This window comes from Choloepus didactylus, chromosome 17 (assembly GCF_015220235.1).
Source record: "Choloepus didactylus isolate mChoDid1 chromosome 17, mChoDid1.pri, whole genome shotgun sequence".
Lineage (NCBI taxonomy): Eukaryota > Metazoa > Chordata > Mammalia > Pilosa > Megalonychidae > Choloepus > Choloepus didactylus.
The window spans coordinates 36,058,198-36,081,739 of record NC_051323.1 but is presented as its reverse complement, the minus strand read 5'-3'; the positions used below and the strand labels follow the sequence as shown (position 1 = coordinate 36,081,739).

Sequence of the window (23,542 nt, the reverse complement as noted above, 5' to 3'; positions counted from 1 at the left end):
ACAAAGACCAGACAATGTATTATACTACAAAATTATGTAAGTATGTTCCACTAAATCCAAACTGAAGTATCCCCATCTCATCTTGTCCTTTGCTGGAATGCTTGTGACCACTCCAGTGCCACCCAGCAGAGAAGAGGCGGAACCAGAGAGTTTGAAAAAGATAGCAATCCTAATCACTTCAGCTAAAATGTCTTACTTCTGAAAATTTTACAAAAATTTATGACCATGGGAACACAATATTACACTCTCATCCAAGAGCCTTGGAAGTGACTCTTACAAGGGAGGGCCCTGAGGCTTAAACTTAGCTTCTCTGAAATTTCACCTATGAAGGGCAACCCATTTTATACAGCGCCCTGTAATTGAACTTGTGATGGCCTCTGGAATCAAATAGGCTTGTGGCGTTATCTTCACGAAACCATTTTATGTGGTGCCTTATGTGTCTTTGTATCCAACTCAGTAGTGAGTGTTTTGGACATGGTTGATGCCAGATTCGCTAATTCACTGATACTCAGAGGAGAAGAAAACATGAGGGGAAGAGAGTAAAAAAAATGGGAGGATCAATAGAAAAAGGTCAAGGAGAGGTTTGGGCAGTGGGAAGCTATAGAGCCAGTAGCATATGCTTCAGCTATCAAATTACCAAGCAGGGTGGTGACCTGGGGCAACAGAGGTTGATGCCCCACCCAACATTCCTTCCGCCCATGTGAGTTCTTCTGGGGCTGCAGTATACAACTTTGAAGCTTTCTGACTACACCCCATCTCAAGCCTCTGTCCTCTTCCTCTCTGCTTTGGGCTTTTCTTCATCACCTGAGCACTTACCTGGCCGCAGTTACAAGTGGGTGAGGGTTTCTGCCAGTTAGTGCTGCTGGGGATAACTGCCAGAGCAGGGATGGGAATTGGGCTTCTGGTGGAATGATTCTGAGGCTGTTCCATGGAGTTTCCTGGAGGATCCCCAGAAGAACTGAGCTCCAGTTGCCCACAGAGGTGACCTATTCATTAGCTCACTCATTTATTGGCTTCTTTCCTTTCCCCGGCTCACTTTTCCCCCTTCCTTGCTTGTGCTTCTTAAGATAACTTCAAATAAACTACCTGCACTCAGTTGTCTCAGTCTGCTGAGAAAAACCAAGACACCTGGTTTAAGCCATGTGCAAGTAATTTTCCATTTAAAGAAACAATCTAAATATTAAAATACAAAAACACAGAATACAGTTTTTAAAGGGAATTAATAATTTGGAGATACCCAAATAACAAAATCATTTATTTGTTTTATATGCATCTGCTTAAAGATAATGTTGAAATTCGTCAGGAACTAATTTAGTTTGGGTAGGAAGATAAAAAAAAAAGTACTGAATTACTGCATTTGAATCTTTAAAATTCTGTTGCATTTATATTCTAACTCTGGTTTATTAAGGGATCTGTGTTCTGTTGATATATACATGCACTTACAGTATGTACAGTTTAACTAGACATCTGTGTTGACTACATATAAGAGGTAGTTAACTTTTTGCCTCATTTCTGTTCAATGATTTTGATCTCTTAGTCTGGACAGGTGAAATAAGATTGGTTTTTTTGGTACCAGATGTGTCACAGTTTGGCTTTGTATTTTGCAGGTGCTCCCCCCGCTGAGAAGATGGAAAACTGTTATCTTTCTGAGATGATAATTCAGGATAGAAATATAAGTGTGTATTTTTAAATAATCCTTCATATTAATGGAGGGCTTTGTCCCTCCCGGGCTTCTTATGCATAACATATGAGCAGACCAGCAGCTGTTCTATATTTTAAAAGGAGAGCTAGGAAGTTAGAAGCATATATGGCTATTCAAATCATAAGCAACTGCTTGAAGTCATGGAAACAAGATTCAACAAAAAACTTGTATTTTGTAGTTTACCCCAAAATAATAATCCTACTGAGCTGTGTTGAAGTAGTCTTAGGGTATTGAACAATCTTTCTATTTCCATCATTTGGAGTCATTAAAACATTTTCCTTATAGGAGCAGAGCGGGTAGTGATGACAACATTTAATTAGATACTGGGATTGGTTTCTAGTTGATTTCTACCAATATTTTTATTTTTAAAAATTTCAGATTAAAGCCTTTTTTTTTGCTGTTTTCATTTAAACATATTGTGGAAGGACTAAAAGCCCCGTTGAGGAGTGCGTCATTCATAAAATATGGCATCTTATCTTATCCAGGCCTCTAAATCAAGTATCCTTTAGGTGATGACATTTGTTGTATGTATTTGCCCTTTCAAAAATCACCTAATGAATATTAACCAATGCCAAGGAACTGTAGTATTCTTTACATTCACTTCTCACTTTTGCTGGCATTCTTAGTTCCATTTCATCTTTAACTACTGCCACTTTCAAAGCCTGCCCCACCCCAGCCCCCCATGCTACGAGCTCCATTTGGAGCTTCAGTAAATTGGCTTTTTTTTTCTTTTGGAAACTTGTTATCTTCTTAGGTATAGTAAGGACAAATATGTGATTGGTCCTTGCATTTCAGTTTCTAGTGTTCAGGAGTATTTTTATCTAATACAACCACTGCTCCTTAAAGATAAATCAGTTAAAGTTAAATATAGTAAATCAAAATCAGATTTCTATCTGAATAATTTCAACTTGACTGTCTGTGACAATAGTATTGACAGCTGGTCCCACAGCAGCTAGCAAGGCTGGTGCACAGTGGTAGGATGGACCCTCTGCAGGAAGAGGTTTGGAGAGGGGTGGGATTGCTTTTTTGGTGATGAAATTTGGAATGTGGCTAATGAAAAGAGCCCTTACCTAAGTCATAAGACCTGCATTTAGGCACAGGGTTCTTGCTCAACAAACTGTGACCTTGAGCAAATTTAAAAATAAGAGGGTTTGGCAAGTTGTTATCTGAGCTCTAGAATCCTATTATTATCAGAAAGAGAAGGGCATGTACTAAGAAAGATTTTATGTTGTATTGGGAAGCAGACTGCAAGTTGTCAAAGAAACTACTTAAGAGGGAAATTTGGTAGCTGAAGGGACATTGTTTACCTTTTTTTTTTTTTTTTTTTTTTTAAATTCAGTTTTATTGAAATATATTCACAAACCATACAGTCATCCATGGTATACAATCAACTGTTCACAGTATCATCATATAGTTATGCGTTCATCACCACAATCTATTTCTGAACATTTTCCTTACATCAGAAAGAATCAGAATAAGAATAAAAAATAAAAGTGAAAAGAGAATACCCAAACCATCCCCCCATCCCACCCTATTTGTCATTTAGTTTTTACTCCCATTTTTCTACTGATTTTTTTCAATTTTTAACTTTGTTTATCAAAAAATTAAAAACAAACAGGCAAACAACAACCAAAAAAACCCCACAACATTTCAAACAAAGCAATGGATTAAGGAAAACAAATAACCTAAAATAACTACTTCGCTTCCAATATGTTCCTACCATACCCCAAGAAAATTAATAAACCATGTCCAAACAGAGGAGTAAGAAAAACAAATAATCTAAAATAACTACATTGCTTCCAACATGTTCCTACCATACCCCAAGAAAATTAACAACCCCTAAGAAAACAAAGGAATAAGAGAAAAAAAAAACCTAAAATAACTCTATTGCTTCCAACATGATCTTACTATATCCAAGAAAGTTTACAAACCATAATCATTCCTGAGCATTCCCATAACATTGAGATTACCCTCCATAGTTTATCTGTTCTTATTAGATTATCATTCCCCCTCCACTAATTGGTATCTCTAGGTCCCCTACATTCTACAGTATAAAACATTGTACATTTTTCACAGAATTCACATTAGTGGTAACATACAATATCTCTCTTTTTGTGCCTGGCTTATTTTGCTCAGCATTATGTCTTTTTTTTTTTTTTTTTTTTTTTAATCTTCATTTTATTGAGATATATTCATATACCACTGCAGTCATACAAAACAAATCGTACTTTCGATTGTTCACAGTACCATTACATAGTTGTACATTCATCACCCAAATCAATCCCTGACACCTTCATTAGCACACACACAAGAATAACAAGAGTAATAATTAGAGTGAAAAAGAGCAATTGAAGTAAAAAAGAACACTGGGTACCTTTGTCTGTTTGTTTCCTTCCCCTATTTTTCTACTCATCCATCCATAAACTAGACAAAGTGGAGTGTGGTCCTTATGGCTTTCCCAATCCCCTTGTCACCCCTCATAAGCTACATTTTTATACAACTGTCTTCGAGATTCATGGGTTCTGGGTTGTAGTTTGATAGTTTCAGGTATCCACCACCAGCTACCCCCAATTCTTTAGAACCTAAAAAGGGTTGTCTAAAGTGTGCGTAAGAGTGCCCACCAGAGTGATCTCTCGGCTCGTTTTGGATTCTCTCTGCCACTGAAGCTTATTTCATTTCCTTTCACATCCCCCTTTTGGTCAAGAAGATGTTCTCCGTCCCACGATGCCAGGTCTACATTCCTCCCCGGGAGTCATATTCCACGTTGCCAGGGAGATTCACTTCCCTGGGTGTCTGATCCCACGTAGGGGGGAGGGCAGTGATTTCACCTTTCAAGTTGGCTTAGCCAGAGAGAGAGGGCCACATCTGAGCAACAAAGAGGCATTCCGGGAGGAGGACTCTTAGGCACAACATACAGGGAGGCCTAGCCTATCCTTTGCAGCAACTGTCTTCCCAAGGGTAAAACCTGATGGTAGAGGGCTCAACCCATCAAACCACCAGTCCCCTATGTCTGTGGTCATGTTAGCAACCATGGAGGTGGGGTAGGCGAATACCCCTGCATTCTCCACAGGCTCCTCAAGGGAGCACTACATCTTTTTTTTTTTTTTCCTGTTTGTCTTTTTCTTTTTTTTTTTTTTTTTTAACTTTCCCTTCTTTTTTAAATCAACTGTATGAAAAAAAAGTTAAAAAGAAAACAAACATACAATAAAAGAACATTTCAAAGAGACCATAACAAGGGAGTAAGAAAAAGACAACTAACCTAAGATAACTGCTTAACTTCCAACATGTTCCTATTTTACCCCAAGAAAGTTACCTAATATAGCAACATTTCTGTGAACTTGCTCCTACTATATCCATCAGAAATTAACAGACCATAGTCATTCCTGGGCATCCCCAGAATGTTAAATAGCTTATCTGTTCTTCTTGGATTATTGTTCCCCCTTCCTTAATTGCTCTCTACTGCTAGTTCCCCTGCATTCTACATTATAAACCATTTGTTTTACATTTTTCAAAGTTCACATTAGTGGTAGCATATAATATTTCTCTTTTTGTGCCTGGCTTATTTCGCTCAGCATTATGTCTTCAAGGTTCATCCATGTTGTCATATGTTTCACGAGATCGTTCCTTCTTACTGCCGTGTAGTATTCCATCGTGTGTATATACCACATTTTATTTATCCACTCATCTGTTGAAGGGCATTTGGGTTGTTTCCATCTCTTGGCAATTGTGAATAATGCTGCTATGAACATTGGCGTGCAGATATCTGTTCGTGTCACTGCTTTCCGATCTTCCGGGTATATACCGAGAAGTGCAATCGCTGGATCGAATGGTAGCTCTATATCTAGTTTTCTAAGGAACTGCCAGACTGACTTCCAGAGTGGCTGAACCATTATACAGTCCCACCAACAGTGAATAAGAGTTGCCAATTTCTCCACATCCCCTCCAGCATTTGTAGTTTCCTGTTTGTTTAATGGCAGCCATTCTAACCGGTGTTAGATGGTATCTCATTGTGGTCTTAATTTGCATCTCTCTAATAGCTAGTGAAGCTGAACATTTTTTCATGTGTTTCTTGGCCATTTGTATTTCCTCTTCAGAGAAGTGTCTTTTCATATGTTTTGCCCATTTTATAATTGGGCTGTCTGTACTATTGTCATTGAGTTGTAGGATTTCTTTGTATATGCAAGATATCAGTCTTTTGTCAGATACATGGTTTCCAAAAATTTTTTCCCATTGAGTTGGCTGCCTCTTTACCTTTTTGAGAAATTCCTTTGAGGTGCACGAAACTTCTAAGCTTGAGGAGTTCCCATTTATCTATTTTCTCTTTTGTTGCTTGTGCTTTGGGTGTAAAGTCTAGGAAGTGGCCGCCTAATACAAGGTCTTGAAGATGTTTTCCTACATTATCTTCTAGGAGTTTTATGGTACTTTCTTTTATATTGAGATCTTTGGTCCATTTTGAGTTAATTTTTGTGTAGTGGGTGAGGTAGGGGTCCTCTTTCATTCTTTTGGATATGGATATCCAACTCTCCCAGCCCCATTTGTTGAAAAGACCATTATGGACTCAGTTCAGGTGACTTTGGGGGCCTTATCAAAGATCAGTCGGCCATAGATCTGAGGGTCTATCTCTGAATTCTCAATTCGATTCCATTGATCTATATGTCTATCTTTGTGCCAGTACCATGCTGTTTTGGCAACTGTGGCTTTATAATAAGCTTCAAAGTCAGGGAGTGTAAGTCCTCCCACTTCGTTTTTCTTTTTTAGAGTGTCTTTAGCAATTCGAGGCATCTTCCCTTTCCAAATAAATTTGATAACTAGCTTTTCCAAGTCTGCAAAGTAGGTTGTTGGAATTTTGATTGGGATTGCATTGAATCTGTAGATGAGTTTGGGTAGAATTGACATCTTAATGACATTTACTCTTCCTATCCATGAACATGGAATATTTTTCCATCTTTTAAGGTCCCCTTCTATTTCTTTTAGTAGAGTTATGTAGTTTTCTTTGTATAGGTCTTTTACATCTTTGGTTAAGTTTTTTCCTAGGTACTTGATTTTTTTAGTTGCTATTGAAAATGGTATCTTTTTCTTGAGTGTGTCTTCAGTTTGTTCATTTCTAGCATATAGAAACATTACTGACTTATGTGCATTAATCTTGTATCCCGCTACTTTGCTAAATTTGTTTATTAGCTCTAGTAGGTGTATCGTTTATTTCTCAGGGTTTTCTAGATATAAGATCATATCATCTGCAAACAATGACAGTTTTACTTCTTCTTTTCCAATTTGGATGCCTTTTATTTCTTTGTCTTGCTGGATTGCCTTAGCTAGCACTTCCAGCACAATGTTGAATAACAGTGGTGATAGCGGGCATCCTTGTCTTGTTCCTGATCTTAGAGGGAAGGCTTTCAGTCTCTCACCATTGAGTACTATGCTGGGTGTGGGTTTTTCATATATGCTCTTTATCATGTTGAGGAAGTTTCCTTCAATTCCTACCTTTTGAAGTGTTTTTATCAAAAAGGGATGTTGGATTTTGTCAAATGCTTTTTCAGCATCTATTGAGATGATCAATTGATTTTTCCCTTTTGACTTGTTAATGTGTTGTAATACATTGATTGATTTTCTTATGTTGAACCATCCTTGCATGCCTGGAATGAACCCCACTTGGTCATGGTGTATGATTTTTTTAATGTGTCTTTGGATTCGATTTGCAAGTATTTTGTTGAGGATTTTTGCATCTATATTCATTAGGGAGATTGGCCGGTAGTTTTCCTTTTTTGTAAGCATCTTTGCCTGGTTTTGGTATTAGATTGATGTTAGCTTCATAAAATGAGTTAGGTAGTGTTCCATTTTTCTTCAGTGTTTTGAAAGAGTTTGAGTAAGATTGGTGTCAGTTCTTTCTGGAAAGTTTGGTAGAATTCCCCTGTGAAGCCATCTGGCCCTGGGCATTTATTTGTGGGAAGATTTTTGATGACTGATTGGATCTCTTTGCTTGTGATGGGTTGGTTGAGGTCTTCTGTTTCTTCTCTGGTCAGTCTAGGTTGTTCATATGTTTCCAGGAAATTGTACATTTCTTCTACATTATCCAGTTTGTTGCCATACAGTTGTTCATAATATCCTCTTATAATTTTTTTAATTTCTTCAGGATCTGCAGTTATGTCACCTTTTTCATTAATTATTTTGTTTATATGGGTCTTCTCTCTTTTTGATTTTGTCAGTCTAGCTAGGGGCTTGTCAATCTTGTTGATCTTCTCAAAGAACCAACTTTTGGTGATATTTATCCTCTGTATTGTTTTTTTGTTCTCTATGTCATTTATTTCTGCTTTAATCCTTGTTATTTCATTTCTTGTACTTGTATTAGGATTGGTTTGCTGTTCATTTTCTAGCTTCTTCAGTTGATCCATTAGTTCTTTGATTTTGGCTCTTTCTTCCTTTTTAATATATGCGTTTAGTGCTATAAATTTCCCCCTTAGCACTGCTTTTGCTGCATCCCATAGGTTTTGGTATGTTGTGTTCTCATTTTCATTCGTCTCTATATATTTAGCAATTTCTCTTGCTATTTCTTCTTTAACCCACTGATTGTTTAGGAGTGTGTTGTTTAACCTCCAGGTATTTGTGAATTTTCTAAGTCTCTGATGGTTATTGACTTCTAATTGTATTCCATTGTGGTCAGAGAATGTGCTTTGAATAATTTCAATCTTTTTAAATTTATTGAGGCTTGTTTTATGTCCCAGCATATGATCTATTCTGGAGAAAGTTCCGTGAGCACTAGAAAAGTATGTGTATCCTGGTGATTTGGGATGTAATGTCCTGTATATGTCTGTTAAATCTAATTCATTTATCAGATTGTTTAGGTTTTCAATTTCCTTATTGGTCTTCTGTCTGGTTGATCTATCTATAGGAGAGAGTGATGTGTTGAAGTCTCCCACAATTATTGTGGAAACATCAATTGCTTCCTTTAGTTTTGCCAGTGTTTCTCTCATGTATTTTGTGGCACCTTGATTGGGTGCATAGACATTTATGATTGTTATTTTTTCTTGCTGAATTGCCCCTTTTATTAGTATGTAGTGGCCTTCTTTGTCTCTCAAAACATCCCTGCATTTGAAGTCTATTTTATCTGAGATTAATATTGTTACACCTGCTTTCTTTTGGCTGTAGCTTGCATGAAATATTTTTTTCCATCCTTTCACTTTCAGTTTCTTTGTGTCCCTGTGTCTAATATGAGTCTCTTGTATGCAACATATTGATGGTTCATTTTTTTTGATCCATTCTGCGAATCTATATCTTTTAATTGGGGAGTTTAATCCATTTACATTCAACGTTATAACCGTGAAGGCATTTCTTGAATCAGCCATCTTATCCTTTGGTTTATGTTTGTCATATTTTTCCCCTCTGTTTATTAATATCCTTTATTGTACCCATAGTGAATCTCTTTAGTACTGAACCTTTCTCCAAGTCTCTCTGTCCTTTTTTTGTTTCTCTGTCTGTAGGGCTCCCTTTAGTATCTCCAGTAGGGCAGGTCTCTTGTTAGCAAATTCTCTCAGCATTTGTTTGTCTGTGAAAAATTTAAGCTCTCCCTCAAATTTGAAGGAGAGCTTTGCTGGATAAAGTATTCTTGGCTGGAAATTTTTCTCACTCAGAATTTTAAATATATCGTGCCACTGCCTTCTTGCCTCCATGGTGGCTGCTGAGTAGTCACTACTTAGCCTTATGCTGTTTCCTTTGTATGTGGTGAATTGCTTTTCTCTTGCTGCTTTCAGAACTTGCTCCTTCTCTTCTGTGTTTGATAGTGTGATTAGTATATGTCTCGGAGTGGGTTTATTTGGATTTATTCTATTTGGAGTTCGCTGAGCATTTATGATTTGTGTATTTATGTTGTTTAGAAGAATTGGGAAGTTTTCCCCAACAATTTCTTTGAATACTCTTCCTAGACCTTTACCCTTTTCTTCCCCTTCTGGGACACCAATGAGTCTTATATTTGGACGTTTCATATAATCTATCATATCCCTGAGGTCCATTTCGATTTTTTCAATTTTTTTCCCCATTCTTTCTTTTATGCTTTCATTTTCCATTCTGTCATCTTCGAGGTCACTGATTCGTTGTTCAACTTCCTCTAGTCTTGTGCTATGAGTGTCCAGAATCTTTTTAATTTGGTCATCAGTTTCTTTAATTTCCATAAGATCATCCATTTTTTTATTTAGTCTTGCAATGTCTTCTTTATGCTCTTCTAGGGTCTTCTTGATTTCGTTTATCTCCCGTACTATGGTCTCATTGTTCATCTTTCGTTCTTTGAGTAGCTGCTCTAGGTGCTGTGTCTCTTCTGGTCTTTTGATTTGGGTGCTTGGGTTTGGGTTATCCATATCGTCTGGTTTTTTCATATGCTTTATAATTTTCTGTTGTTTTTGGCCTCGTGGCATTTGCTGAACTTGATAGGGTTGTATTAGGATTTGTAGACCAATTGAAGTCCTTATCTCTAATTTATCAGATCTACAGCTTCGTGGAGTACACTTTCTCTAACTAACCAGCAGGTGGCGTCCACGAGCCACCTGTTCTCCACAAGCCAGTTCTCCCCTGCTTAGCCTTTTTGGTGAGTGGGGGAGTGAGTCTTGTGGGGTCCAATTGGTGTACCAAGCTTGCGTGTGTAGTTGGTGTTGCCTGCCCTGTATATGGGGCGTGTTTCTGGGCAGTCAGGGAGGGGGGGGTGGCTCTAAGCAATCAAATCTCCCTGGTGATCCTAGAGTTTTAAAGCTTCTGCAATAGTCTAATCCTTCAGTTCAGTCCTGCCACAGTTTGTCTCTGCCGCTGACCCACAAGTCCTTGGTATTGGCGTATGGCTCCTGGGACTTGCAAGTGGGCCCCTCTTCCAGGCCGTGCACCCCGGGTCCTCTGTTGAGGGATGACTGTGCTATGTCACAGGTGAGTGCCGTCCCCCCAGGGCAGTTCTGGGCTGCTGGGCTGTGTAGGGAGGCTCCCAGTCTGCTGAAATGATGGCTGAATGGGGCTCTTGTTAATTCACACTGCTCTCCCCTTCCCAGCTCTGGGACAATTCAGCTGAGGTTGGCAGGGAAGGCTAATGTCCATAGCCCAGTTTTGTGGTGTGTGCCTGTTATTTGAAGCACTTCCGTCACACTGGGTTGTCTGGGGCAGCTCTGGGCTATGGGGCTGGCGATGGGCAGGAGTGTTTCCTGTCCACCAGGATGGTGGCTGTGAGCGGACACCCCCCTTTTCTTGGGAAGTTGTGTTGTTTAGTGAATTTTCTCAGCCACTGGATTATTGCCTTTTGTCTCAGAGCTCTCTTAGTTCTGCTCTTGACTTGACGTGCCCAAATATTAATTCTTTGAAGCTTTCTGTATTGGGCTTCTTAGAGTAATTGTTTTAGAAAAAGAAAAAAGGATTAAAAAAAAAAAAACCAAAAAAAAAACAAAAAAAAAACGGGCCCTCCTCAGAGATCTAATGGGTTATTGAAATGCTAATAGAGAAAGCAACCAGGGCCATTAAGGAAAGGTGCACAGGGCAGAGAGATCAGCTTTTCTTCGGGATTTGCATATGCGCCTCAGGCCTGATCTCCGCCCTTCCCCTTTCTGTGTTCACCAGAACTCCAAAAATCCTCTGCTTTTATTTTGGAGTTTTTCGTGTTGTTTTTTTTCTATGCCTGTCTCCTCTCTGCTGGGCTGGCTGCTCTCAGATTCTCTGGTGTCTGGTCTCAGTCTATCTATGGTTGGAGTTTGAATCAGTAGAATGAGTTTCCGATAAGAGATAGCCACTGCAATTCTCCCCTTCTCCTTCCCGGAGCTGACAGCCCCTCCTCCCCCGGGACTGAGCCTGGCAGGGAGGGGCGCGGGTCCCCTGGCCGCAAAAACTTACAGATTTCGCTGATCTCAGCAGTTCCACGTTTTCATGAGTGTTGTATGAAGTATGCCCAAAGTCAGATTGCTCTGTGGTGTCCAGTCCACGCAGTTCCTGGCTTTCTACCTACTTTCCTGGAGGAGTAACTAAAACATACAGCTCACCAGTCTGCCATCTTGCCCCGCCTCCCATTGTTTACCTTTTGAGAGGACTTAACAACCAAGAGTCCTCTCCTAATCACTGTTGGAAAATAAGTCTGTACGGTCAGAGAGCCCAGAAGTCTCAGAGCCCCGGACAATGGCTCTAGAATGGTGAAGTGATAGAAATGACGAGGTCATTCCTCATGACTGAGGCTCACTGAATATAAACCTTCACATTTCCCTGGAAGCATGTTTGGAAGTGTGGGAACCCATGACAGGCTTTTTTCCACTCATGAAACAAGGTAAATTAACTTTCAGTTTAACATGAGTAATCATATTTCAGTATCATTGGAGAGGAGCAGAATCGTATATAATTTAACAATGAATATGCAAACAAAAATTACTTTGAATTGTTAAAAAATTTGTAACTAAATTGTGTTATTTCTCATGTCCTTCTACCCAATAATGAGCACACATTGTGAAGACCTGTTTTGAGGTGGGAACTGTTAATTTCCTCTTCCAGCAATGCTTCCCAACAGCCACTTCATGCAAAGAATACTCTGATGCTCTCAAAGATTTGACAAATAGAGCGATCTCTTCTGTCACCTTAGCCCTGGGGTAAGGATCGGTTATAGTTTTTAAAAGGTGGACAAACACTTTGATTCAATAACCCAGTTTTATAGATGAGGAAACTGAGGTCCCGAGAGGTTAAGTAACTTGCCTGAGGTCTCTCAGCTGGTTAATGTTAGAACTGAGACTAAAAGCCTGGTTCTTTCATAATACATTACACTGTTAGGTGTTGGAAGAGGTAACCATAAAAGTTACTCACTAAATGTTTGCTGCCAAATAATAAACTTTGATAATGAATCATTCTCATCATTCCAATCTGATTCCCAGGGATTCTTATGGCAGAGGGGAGGAGGGAGTCATGTGTATTTTTTCTCACCACTTCGGTTTGTTTTTTTTTTTGTTTTTTTTTTTTTTTTTTGCTATTTGAAAAATTTTATTTGATGTTCTTAGATTTTTAAAAATATTATTGGACAGATTTTTATACCAAGAATTAATACTTGCTAAGGAAAGACATTTAATACAAATGGAAAAGAAATGGCTATGTTAATTAAGAATATCCTTTTTTTAATGGACAGATAAAACATTTTTAACTTCAACATTGGGAATTTTAATGAGTTCATGTTAAAATGAAACGTATATAGCTGCATGTGTTCTTTTTTTTTTTTTTTCAATTTTATTTTGAAATAGATTCAAAGTTATAGGAACAGTTCCAAAAATGATACTAACTCCATACACAGAATTCCATCATGCCCTGACCCCCCTCCCCTGATACCTCAATCCATCAACCTTAACATGCTGTCACATCGCTATTTCTTTCCTTCCCTCCCTATCTATCATCCATCATCTATTGCTCTGTCTTCTGAACATATGAGAGCTAGCTGCACACATCCTTGAACATACACTATAATTCACGTATACACTTCCCATGAAAAAGAACATTCTTTTATGCAATCCCATTAAGTGCAGCTAAGAAGTACAAGAGATTCAACAATGATACAAAGCTTACATTCTATATTTCCTTGTCCTTATGTCTCAACTGTGTCCCTTTGAGCCACCTGTCCTCTATCCTCCTGTCCCATCCAAGTTCATCCTTAGTATTCAATTGTCATCTAGTTAGACTGCCTTTTTTTTTTTTTCAGTTCTGGAAACATACATACAGCCTAAATCTTCCCATTTCACTCCCTCCCTAGCCTTTCTTTTTTTTTTATCTTCCTTTTATTGAGATATATTCACATACCACGCAGTCATACAAAACAAATCGTACTTTCGATTGTTTACAGTACCATTACATAGTGGTACATTCATCACCCAAATCAATCCCTGACACCTTCATGAGCACACACACAAAAATAACAAGAATAATAATTAGAGTGAAAAAGAGCAATTGAAGTAAAAAAGAACACTGGGTACGTTTGTCTGTTTGTTTCCTTCCCCTATTTTTCTACTCATCCATCCTTAAACTAGACAAAGTGGAGTGTGGTCCTTATGGCTTTCCCAATCCCATTGTCACCCCTCATAAGCTACATTTTTATACAACTGTCTTCGAGATTCATGGGTTCTGGGTTGTAGTTTGATAGTTTCAGGTATCCACCACCAGCTACCCCAATTCTTTAGAACCTAAAAAGGGTTGTCTAAAGTGTGCATAAGAGTGCCCACCAGAGTGACCTCTCGGCTCCTTTTGGAATCTCTCTGCCACTGAAGCTTATTTCATTTCCTTTCACATCCCCCTTTTGGTCAAGAAGATGTTCTCCGTCCCACGATGCCGGGTCTACATTCCTCCCCGGGAGTCATATTCCACGTTGCCAGGGATATTCACTCCGCTGGGTGTCTGATCCCACGTAGGGGGGGGAGGGCAGTGATTTCACCTTTCAAGTTGGCTTAGCTAGAGAGACAGGGCCACATCTGAGCAACAAAGAGGCATTCGGGAGGAGGCTCTTAGGCACAACCATAGGGAGGCCTAGCCTCAGAGTTCTCTTAGTTCTGCTCTTGACTTGACCTGCCCAAATTGCAAGTCTTTGAAGCTTTCTGTATTGGGCTTCTTAGAGTAATTGTTTTAGAAAAAGAAAAAAGGATTAAAGAAAAAAAAAAAAAAAAAAAGGGCCCTCCTCAGAGATCTAATGGGTTATTGAAATGCTAAGAGACAAAGCAACCAGGGCCATTAAGGAAAGGTCCACAGGGCAGAGAGATCAGCTTTTCTTCGGGATTTGCATATGCGCCTCAGGGCCTGAGCTCGGGCCTGAGCTCTGCCCTTCCCCTTTCTATGTTCACCAGAACTCCAAAAATCCTCCGCTTTTATTTTGGAGTTTTTCGTGTTGTTTTTTTTCTATGCCTGTCTCCTCTCTGCTGGGCTGGCTGCTCTCAGATTCTCTGGTGTCTGGTCTCAGTCTATCTATGATTGGAGTTTGGATCAGTAGAATGAGTTTCCGATAAGGGGTGCCACTGCAGTTCTCCCTTCTCCTTCCCGGAGCTGACAGCCCCTCCTCCCACTGGACTGAGCCTGGCAGGGAGGGGTGCGGGTCCCCTGGCCACAAAAACTTACAGATTTCGCTGATCTCAGCAGTTCTTCGTTTTCATGAGTGTTGTATGAAGTATGCCCAAAGTCAGATTGCTCTGTGGTGTCCAGTCCACGCAATTCCTGGCTTTCTACCTACTTTCCTGGAGGAGTAACTAAAACATACAGCTCACCAGTCTGCCATCTTGCCCCGCCTCCTCTGCATGTCCCCTCGGTTTGTTTTTAATCATAGCATTTCCTTTATTTTAAATTTCAAATTGCATTAAAAAGAGCTCATGAGATTTTTATGTTTACTCAGGATGTCTGTACCTGTAATAGAACTCATGGGCTAGCTTCTCAAAGTTCTTTTTAGATTTTTGCTTCTGTGAAATAAATTTTTTATTTGCTCTTCTTTTCAGTCAAACTGAAAATGGGTAAAATTTACGCTTTGAGATTAGTGGGTGAAATGAATAGGAATCACATCAGCAAGATTCAGTATACCAACTCTTTCCATGTATCTATGGCTTTTGAATAGTAAAGGCTTTTGGGATGCAAGGGTAACCAGCTTGTCTGAAGTTTATGGCTTTTTAGGTCCATAAATAAATATATATATATATATATTTGGAGGTGAAGTGCTGAAAAATCTGTTGCATAAAGGTTTTAGGTTTTTTTCTTTTTTAAACTGTTAACTATTCCCTGCATTGACTTGAAAGCTGTGACCTTATATAGAAAAATCACTACACTGATTAAAAATGAAACTGTTTGGATCAAGTCTTAATTTATCTGGACTGCTATGTAATCGTACAGACGGGGTGCGAAGAACAGGCTCAAGTCTTGCTGTGTCGTGGCTGGGTGTTCACTGTTCCTTTGTCCCCTTGGCCAGTCCTGTTTTCATCACTTTCTGTGCCCCTTCGCCCTTTAAAAACTCGACCTCACTACTCACAGGAGTTTGTGTTTTGTTCCTTGGTCTCAAGGTGAGCTTTCTTTTTGATAATTCCTATAAATTTAATCAACTCTCTGAGACACAGTTGTTTCAGTGGTAAGGTTACCTGGTTGTCAGAAGTTATTCATGTGTGCCTTTAAAACTATATGTCATAAGCTGTTTAACGTTCTGGGTATGCCCAGGAATGACTATGGTCTGTTAATTTCTGATGGATATAGTAGGAACAAGTTCACAGGAATGTTGCTATATTATGTAACTTTCTTGGGGTAAAGTAGGAACATGTTGGAAGTTAAGCAGTTATCTTAGGTTAGTTGTCTTTTTGTTACTCCCTTGTTATGGTCTCTTTGAAATGTTCTTTTATTGTATGTTTGTTTTCTTTTTAACTTTTTTTTCATACAGTTGATTTAAAAAAGAAGGGAAAGTTAAAAAAAAAAAAAGAAAAACAAGGGGATAAAAAAGATGTAGTGCCCCCTTGAGGAGCCTGTGGAGAATGCAGGGGTATTGGCCTACCCCACCTCCATGGTCGCTAACATGACCACAGACATAGGGGACTGGTGGTTTGATGGGTTGAGCCCTGTACCATAAGTTTTACCCTTGGGAAGACGGTTGCTGCAAAGGAGAGGCTAGGCCTCCCTATGGTTGTGCCTAAGAGCCTCCTCCCGAATGCCTCTTTGTTGCTCAGATGTGGCCCTCTCTCTCTGGCTAAGCCAACTTGAAAGGTGAAATCACTGCCCTCCCCCCTACGTGGGATCAGACACCCAGGGGAGTGAATCTCTCTGGCAACGTGGAATATGACTCCCGGGGAGGAATGTAGACCTGGCATCGTGGGACGGAGAACATCTTCTTGACCAAAAGGGGGATGTGAAAGGAAATGAAATAAGCTTCAGTGGCAGAGAGAATCCAAAAGGAGCCGAGAGGTCACTCTGGTGGGCACTCTTACGCACACTTTATACAACCCTTTTTAGGTTCCAAAGAATTGGGGTAGCTGGTGGTGGATACCTGAAACTATCAAACTACAACCCAGAACCCATGAATCTCGAAGACAGTTGTATAAAAATGTAGCTTATGAGGGGTGACAATGGGATTGGGAAAGCCATAAGGACCACACTCCACTTTGTCTAGTTATTGATGGGTGAGTAGAAAAATAGGGGAAGGAAACAAACAGACAAAGGTACCCAGTGTTCTTTTTTACTTCAATTGTTCTTTTTCACTCTAATTATTATTCTTGTTATTTTTGTGTGTGTGCTAATGAAGGTGTCAGGGATTGATTTAGGTGATGAATGTATCACTATGTAATGGTACTGTAAACAATCGAAAGTATGATTTGTTTGGTATGACTGCGTGGTCTGTGAATATATCTCAATAAAATGAAGATTAAAAAAAAAAACAAACTATATGTCAGAAAAAAATGGCTGTACGCTTTTTTGGTGGCACAGTATTAACGGTCTTTTTGTTTTCTCATTTTCTAGTATATTTATACAAATATAAAAAAATCAAATGGTCATTCTTGCTCTGGCAGCTAATGGTAAGTGACTTTTCCCCCCAGACACAAAAATTATATTGGCTTTTATTGGCTACATTAAAGACACCTCCAATGATTGGGTGATCCTCTAAAAGAGTATTTATTTTTATTTAAAAATATGATACAACAAAGTGAAGTGGTTACATTTCAAACAAATAAGAAGACATAAAGCCTTTTCTTAGAATTGGGAGGGAGGGTAATTTGTTTTAGTTCATTGTCCCTCTGATGCTGGAAATAAGAACCATCACCATTCTTTTCCTCTGTGAGCATTGAGTACAGAGATGAGAAATTTTACTTATTAGGAAGTAAAGCTGCAGGATCTTAATGTTATCCATAAATTAAAACTTCCTTTCTTCATTTTTCTTCATATCCTGTAGAAGTCTTGAATTCAGGGGACCTTATTACATTTACTGAGTTTGCTCTTCAGATCAGCCAATGTAGTTTAGAAAGGATTTGTTTTCTTGTCTCCTCCATTAGATTTCTCAATAGAATAAATTTCCAGGGGATACATTATTCATTTTGGGAGAGTTTTGCTTACTTTTTCTTAACATTCATAATAAAAATTTCTGACAAGATTTAAAATATCCTACTGAATCAGCATATTATATAATGACGTATTACTGTGTAATAAACAACTACCTTTAGACCTTTAGATCATAAAATAAAAATCAAAACAAATATGGTAGCTCCTCATTTTCTAAAGAAATATATCTTTATTGATTTTTTTTCATTTTCTTACAAAGCAGTTAAAAAAACTCATTCTAGCCCTTGCATGCTATTCACTGTTAGGATGGCCGCTTCCTTTGAGACTGTCAGTGGAGCTGTAGTAAAAGTTTCTTAAGCACCACACAAGATCATCATTGCCTGGCCCCACTTTTGCAGGAAAGAATCCAAATTTCACTGTATAGTGTATGTATAGCTGTCTTGGACAAGACCAGTGTAGTGGATTAATGTCTAATTTACATACAGTAACTAAGACAAACTTTGAATATTTACAGATTAAATGCCCATTTTATACCATAGTGTAATTGTTTGAATTATGGGTGAGTGTACAGAATATAGATGTAGATGGTACTAGATATGTCTATAAATAAAATAGTGCTTTAAAGTAACAATACTCTTTGGCTGATTTAAATGTCTGTGGTGGACTCTAATGAAAGACTAAAATGAAAATGGCCCCACTATTATTGTCAATCTTAACACTGAGCTTGTGCGGAATGTTCCTATACTGCTGACTGTCATCATCTCCAGGTCCACGATGTACTCCCTCGGTCCTGTTAGCGACTTCACCAGCACAAGCATTGCACTTACAGGGCTTGTTTGCTGAAATAAGAGAAAAAAGAGGGAGGGAGATAATAAAATCATTTTTCTGGGGTAAGAGTTTCTTTTATTGCAAGTATGCCTCCTATAGTATTTAGGAGAAAAATTTTGAGGGTGGGAAGAAAGAACCACTATTTAGACCACTATTACCCCTTGTGTAGCTGTGGTTATTAATTCCAAGTTATAGTGACTGACTTCCTTGATAGCTCCTTGATTTCTATTCCTTCTTCTTTGTTAACATTTCTGTTCACTTTTATTGAGTAGCTCCAACCTTTATAGAGACTCAAGTTCAGGTGAGACTCTGATAAGTTTTGAAATGGTATGCAAAGTTGTCATTTTTTACTTCTCAACATTGTGCATCTGGCTTAAATTCTGGTGAGACACAGTTAATTTCAATAGAATGCAAAAATGCTATGTTATGTGGGGATAAACAGGAATTCAAGAAGATGCATAAAGATTTATTCACACAGAGAAAAAGAGGAGGGACGTTGGGCATTGAAAGAAGGCTTCTGAATGCCAGAGGTAAGTCACCCAGGATAAACAGAAGTTATGTAAAGCAGTATGTCAGGAGAATTGGATGCAATTTCATAATGTTGAAGAGTATGATAAGTGCTGGGGAGGTGAGATCTGAGGTAGGTGAGGGGATGTATAAGTCTGGATGCCAGGGGGAGGACAGGAACCAAGATTGGATTAGGATTCAGCAATCACCAGAGTGGGTGAACATTAAACAAGAGGAGAGAATGTGTACGGGATAAGGCTGAAGTTCTGGGAAAGGCCAATATTTAGGGAGTAGGCAGAGGAGAAATCATTGAAGGAAGCTGAGAAGAAATAGATGATTAAGTGGAAAACAGACAAGTGGTCATCAGTGTCCAACACAGCACAGGATTACTGGGACCAAATGTGTTCTCTGGATTTAGTAGTATGGATGTTATAGGTAGTTTTTTCTAGATCAACTTCAGTAGGATGGTGGGAAGAGGAGTGACTTGGAAGTGAGGAAGCAGAGATCATGATTACAGCCTGTGCTTAAAGAACCTTAGCTTGGAAGGAGGGAAAAGAGAGGACAATATCTAGAGGGAGAAACTGAGGTTGAACATGTAGGAGGTAGAGGGGAATCTAATGGAATAAGGTTACAGAGAAGAAGGAAGAAAGAATATAAGTGGTGGGGTTGACCTTGATTAACAAGTGAAACCTTAGCTTTGGAGACTAGTGGAAGGCGGTAAGAAGGAGGACTCATAGACTTAAGTTTATAATGGGGCGGGATGGGACATTCTGGTAATTTATGCCTGTTCTCAGTGATTTCAGATGAGTAGGAGGTGAAGTTAGCTACTAAAAACAAAGGGTGTAGGGACTTTAAAAGAATGGGGGAAGTTTGAGATTGGGGCCTGAAGAGAATGGAATGAAAGGAATAAGAAAAAGTAATAGGATCATTGAGCATACTGAGGATCCCTGTGAAGTAGAGACCAAGATTTTAGAGTATTACCAATCTGTCCTGACAAGCTGGGTATGAAAACAGATATGTTTTATGGGGTTGATTCAGAGTTGAGGTTTTGGTAACAGAGTAGTTCAGGTGTCCACCAAGCAGTTGACAGACTGGAAGAAAATGGGGAGTTTGAGAGACTAACATCACTCTGAGGGTAAAATAACAGATAGAATGGGAGTTAGGGGATGACAGTGAGGAAGGAAAGCCTGTCACTGAGACAGTCACTGGAGACTAAGCTTCTGATGTGGAAGTTCTGAATGAGAACAAATTCCAGCGTGTGGCCATGGGGGTTGGTGGCAGAGTGGCATGAAGCTGAAGCTCATAGGGGTTGAGATGGTCAGGAGATTGTAGGCTTACAAGCTGGATGATTATAATAGCATTCAGATCATGGTATGGAAAGGAAAACTCTTCATCATCTATCCCCTCTTTATCCCAGGCCCTCTTCTCTTCTGAGTGACTCATCTACTGCCTACATACTTTCCCTAAGTGATCTCATCCATATCCATGGCTTCAATTATTATGTATTTGCCATTGACTCTAAAATCTGTATTTTGAATTCCAAGCCCACATATCCTACTATCTACTCATCTCTCCTTGGATATTTCAAGGGACCAAGACTCAGTATGTCCAAACATAACTCCTCACCTTTTCCTGTATACTGCCGCCTTTTTCCCAAGCTCTGTAAATGACACCACAATTTACTGTTGCTCGAGCAGAAACTTGGGGATAGTTATCCTTGATGCTTCCATTTCCTTCATGCCTATAGAGAATGGGTCTCCAAGTCTTGTTATTCTTCCTAAATTTTCATAACTGTCCATTTTTTTGACCCACTGCTACCACACTAGTACTCCATCTCTTGAACTCTTAACTAATCTGTGTACTTACATTATTGTCCCACTCCAATCCAGGCATCTTTTTAATAAGTAAATCTGATAAGTGAATCCTCTACTTAAAAACCTTAATATGGTCTAGCCCCTGCTCATCTCTTCAGGATCCTCTCAAGTCACTCTGTCTCTAGGACCAACTGGACTGCTTTTTGTTCCTGCCACTTGCCATTATCTTCTGCTAAAATACCTTTTCTTCCTTAAAGTTCCCTGACCACCCCTGTCTAGTTTAGGTCCACTTGTTAGGCACTCATGACCAACTGGCAACTCTCTGTGTAACACTCAGCATACCTGTAAGCACTTGTTCATTGTCTTGACTCAGTTCCATGGGGGCAGAAATTGGTTTGGTGTTAGTCATTGCTGTGTTCCTAGGACCTTGCACAGTGCTTGCTCGCTTGTAGGCAATAGTTATATCTTGCAAGAGTTGATTGAATTAACCCATTCACTTAAAAATACTTTTTGAGTACCTTCCATATGCTATGTACCGTTCCATGTTCTGAGGACAGAGCAGTGAACAGACAGGCAATGTCTCTGTTCTCATGGCACACACAGACAAATGAATAGTATGCCAGGTGGTGATAAGGGCTTTGAAGGAAAATACGGCTCATTAAGGGGGATAAAAAATGGGGTGGGGACGTTATTCTACCTTTGTTTACATGTACTACTTCTTTCCAATATGTTCCCTTTTCCAGGTAAGGAATTTCCCCAGTATTCTCACAAAAGGGATATAAATATAAATCCTATATCCCACATATCCTTTCAAGAATCAGATCAAGTCTCCTGACCATCAAGAAACCTTCTTTGACTATTCTAACCCACATTAATTCTTTGACATCTTTGAACCATGGAAGTAAGCGCAATATTGTCCCCTTTCTTTTTTCATAGATGCTAACTTTTGCTACATTGTGATATTTCAAGCTCTTTGAAATCAGGAATCATGTATTACATGTCTTTTTAATTCCTCACAGCACCTAGCATGGAGCTGAGAGCCCAGTGAGGCTTAATTAAGGAGTGCCAGCTTATTATTATGCATTCTCTGCACAAGTGGAATTTCAGTGGAGAAACTTTGTAATACTTGATCCAACTATTTTGAATTACGTGATATGAAATTGTTGGGGATTGAATCATGCCTTCCCCAAAAGGCAGGTTCAGGTCCCAATTCCTGGTTCTATGGGTGTGAACCCATTTGTAAACAGGACCTTTGAAGACGTTATTAAAGTGTGTCCAAACTGAATGTGGGTGGGCCTTAATCCAATATGGCTTAATTCCTTATAAGCAAAGGAAATTGGACACAGAAAGGGAAGCCACAGGAGAAGCAGGAAGCTGGAAGTCAATAGAACCTGGAAGAGAAAGGAGAAGATGCCACTATGTGCATTGCCATGTAACAGAATGCTGGCCAGCCAGAAGATATTGACCTTGGAGGAAGCAAGCCTTCTGGCCTCTGAAACCATGAGCCAATAAATTCCTGTTGTTAAGTCAACCCATTGTATGGTATTTGTTTTAGCAGCAGGGAAAATAAAACAGAAATAAATAGTGTTGAAATGTCTATTTTTATTATTTAAATAGGTGTTTTGTTTCAAATAATTTTAAATTTTTTAACTCTGGAATCATTAAAATTGGCAAGGTTTTTTTTTTTTTCATTCATGAGAAAAAGGATTCCATTTTTTTTTCATTTGGGAAAACACTGTTAATATTTATATTTGAAAATATCAAGTTTATAACTGCACTGATATGAATCATAAATAGCTTTCAAAGTGCTGTGTTTATTGCAAAGAAAAAAACATCCTGGAACTGTGTTTCACTGTTGATGCTGCTAAGATTTTTTATTTTGTTAAACTATGGCTAAGAATTTAAAATGGAAAATTCTTTTTAAAGAAGATTTTGAGATGAACCTATTAAATTGCCATGGGGTTACAAATAATGTTAATTTATTTGGGCTAGAATTATTAAACTGGCATCTGAAATGTGGGATTTCATTTAGAGGCTACTTCTTAGAATTATCTGGTATATTTCAAATTTAAAACATCAAATGTTAAAGAAGTTTATTCTTTCCTATTAGAAAAAAATAAAGGTAATAGATTGTATTTTGGATTGGGTTTTTCTCTTCAGAAGTTGGTCATGAGAAATTAATCATGTCTAATTTACTGGCAAAGAAACAGAATCACATGACTCTGAGCTGGAAGGGAACTTAATATATCAAAGAACAGGATAAACGTGTAAACATTAAAAATCTGTAAACTTTACCACAAGCAGGAATTTCCCAATTTACTTTTCATATTCTCAAAATGAAATATTGACTTTAAAATTTGATTAAAAATGAAGAGTGCCCAAAGGAGTTTTAAGAAAATTGTAACTGGATGAATAACATCCTTAGTGTGAAACCGTTACCGTAACCCTGCAAACTGCTTGGTGGGGTGCCATCATTTTCACATGAAGTGGTGAGCCATATTTAAAATATGTCAGAATTTTAACCTAAAATGAACTTGCTCAGATTTTTCAGGGGGGCCTGGGAGGCTGAGGCACTGGAGTCAGGGAGACCAACTAAAAAGCCACTGGAGGGGGTTGGGAGACAATGGGAACCAGTTTAAAGGCAGAGAGGCAGGGGCAGGAAGAAGCACCCAGGAGAACCCAGGAGACACGGTGAAGAAACAACAAAATT

The 23,542-nt window shown here is 38.8% G+C and overlaps 1 protein-coding gene and 1 long non-coding RNA gene across 3 annotated transcripts in view; one reads left to right on the top strand and one right to left on the bottom strand.

The window, feature by feature from the left end:
• Positions 1 to 752: 752 nt before the first annotated feature.
• LOC119512326 lies at positions 753 to 22,125 on the top strand. 2 transcript variants are annotated; one of them, XR_005212361.1, is made up of 5 exons: positions 753 to 981; positions 1,608 to 1,676; positions 17,147 to 17,202; positions 21,576 to 21,733; positions 21,852 to 22,125. It is a non-coding gene; the product is annotated as an uncharacterized LOC119512326 (long non-coding RNA). The 2 variants fall into 2 exon arrangements; XR_005212362.1 differs by lacking the exons at positions 753 to 981; positions 1,608 to 1,676; positions 17,147 to 17,202 and adding an exon at positions 18,424 to 19,041.
• Positions 17,281 to 23,542, bottom strand: part of EFEMP1 (EGF containing fibulin extracellular matrix protein 1) — a 72,048-nt gene continuing 65,786 nt past the window's right edge. The window contains exon 11 of the mRNA XM_037806941.1: positions 17,281 to 18,522. Within this exon, the coding sequence (XP_037662869.1) occupies positions 18,361 to 18,522 (162 nt within the window). The 3' untranslated portion in view covers positions 17,281 to 18,360. The remainder of the gene's footprint in view (positions 18,523 to 23,542) is intronic.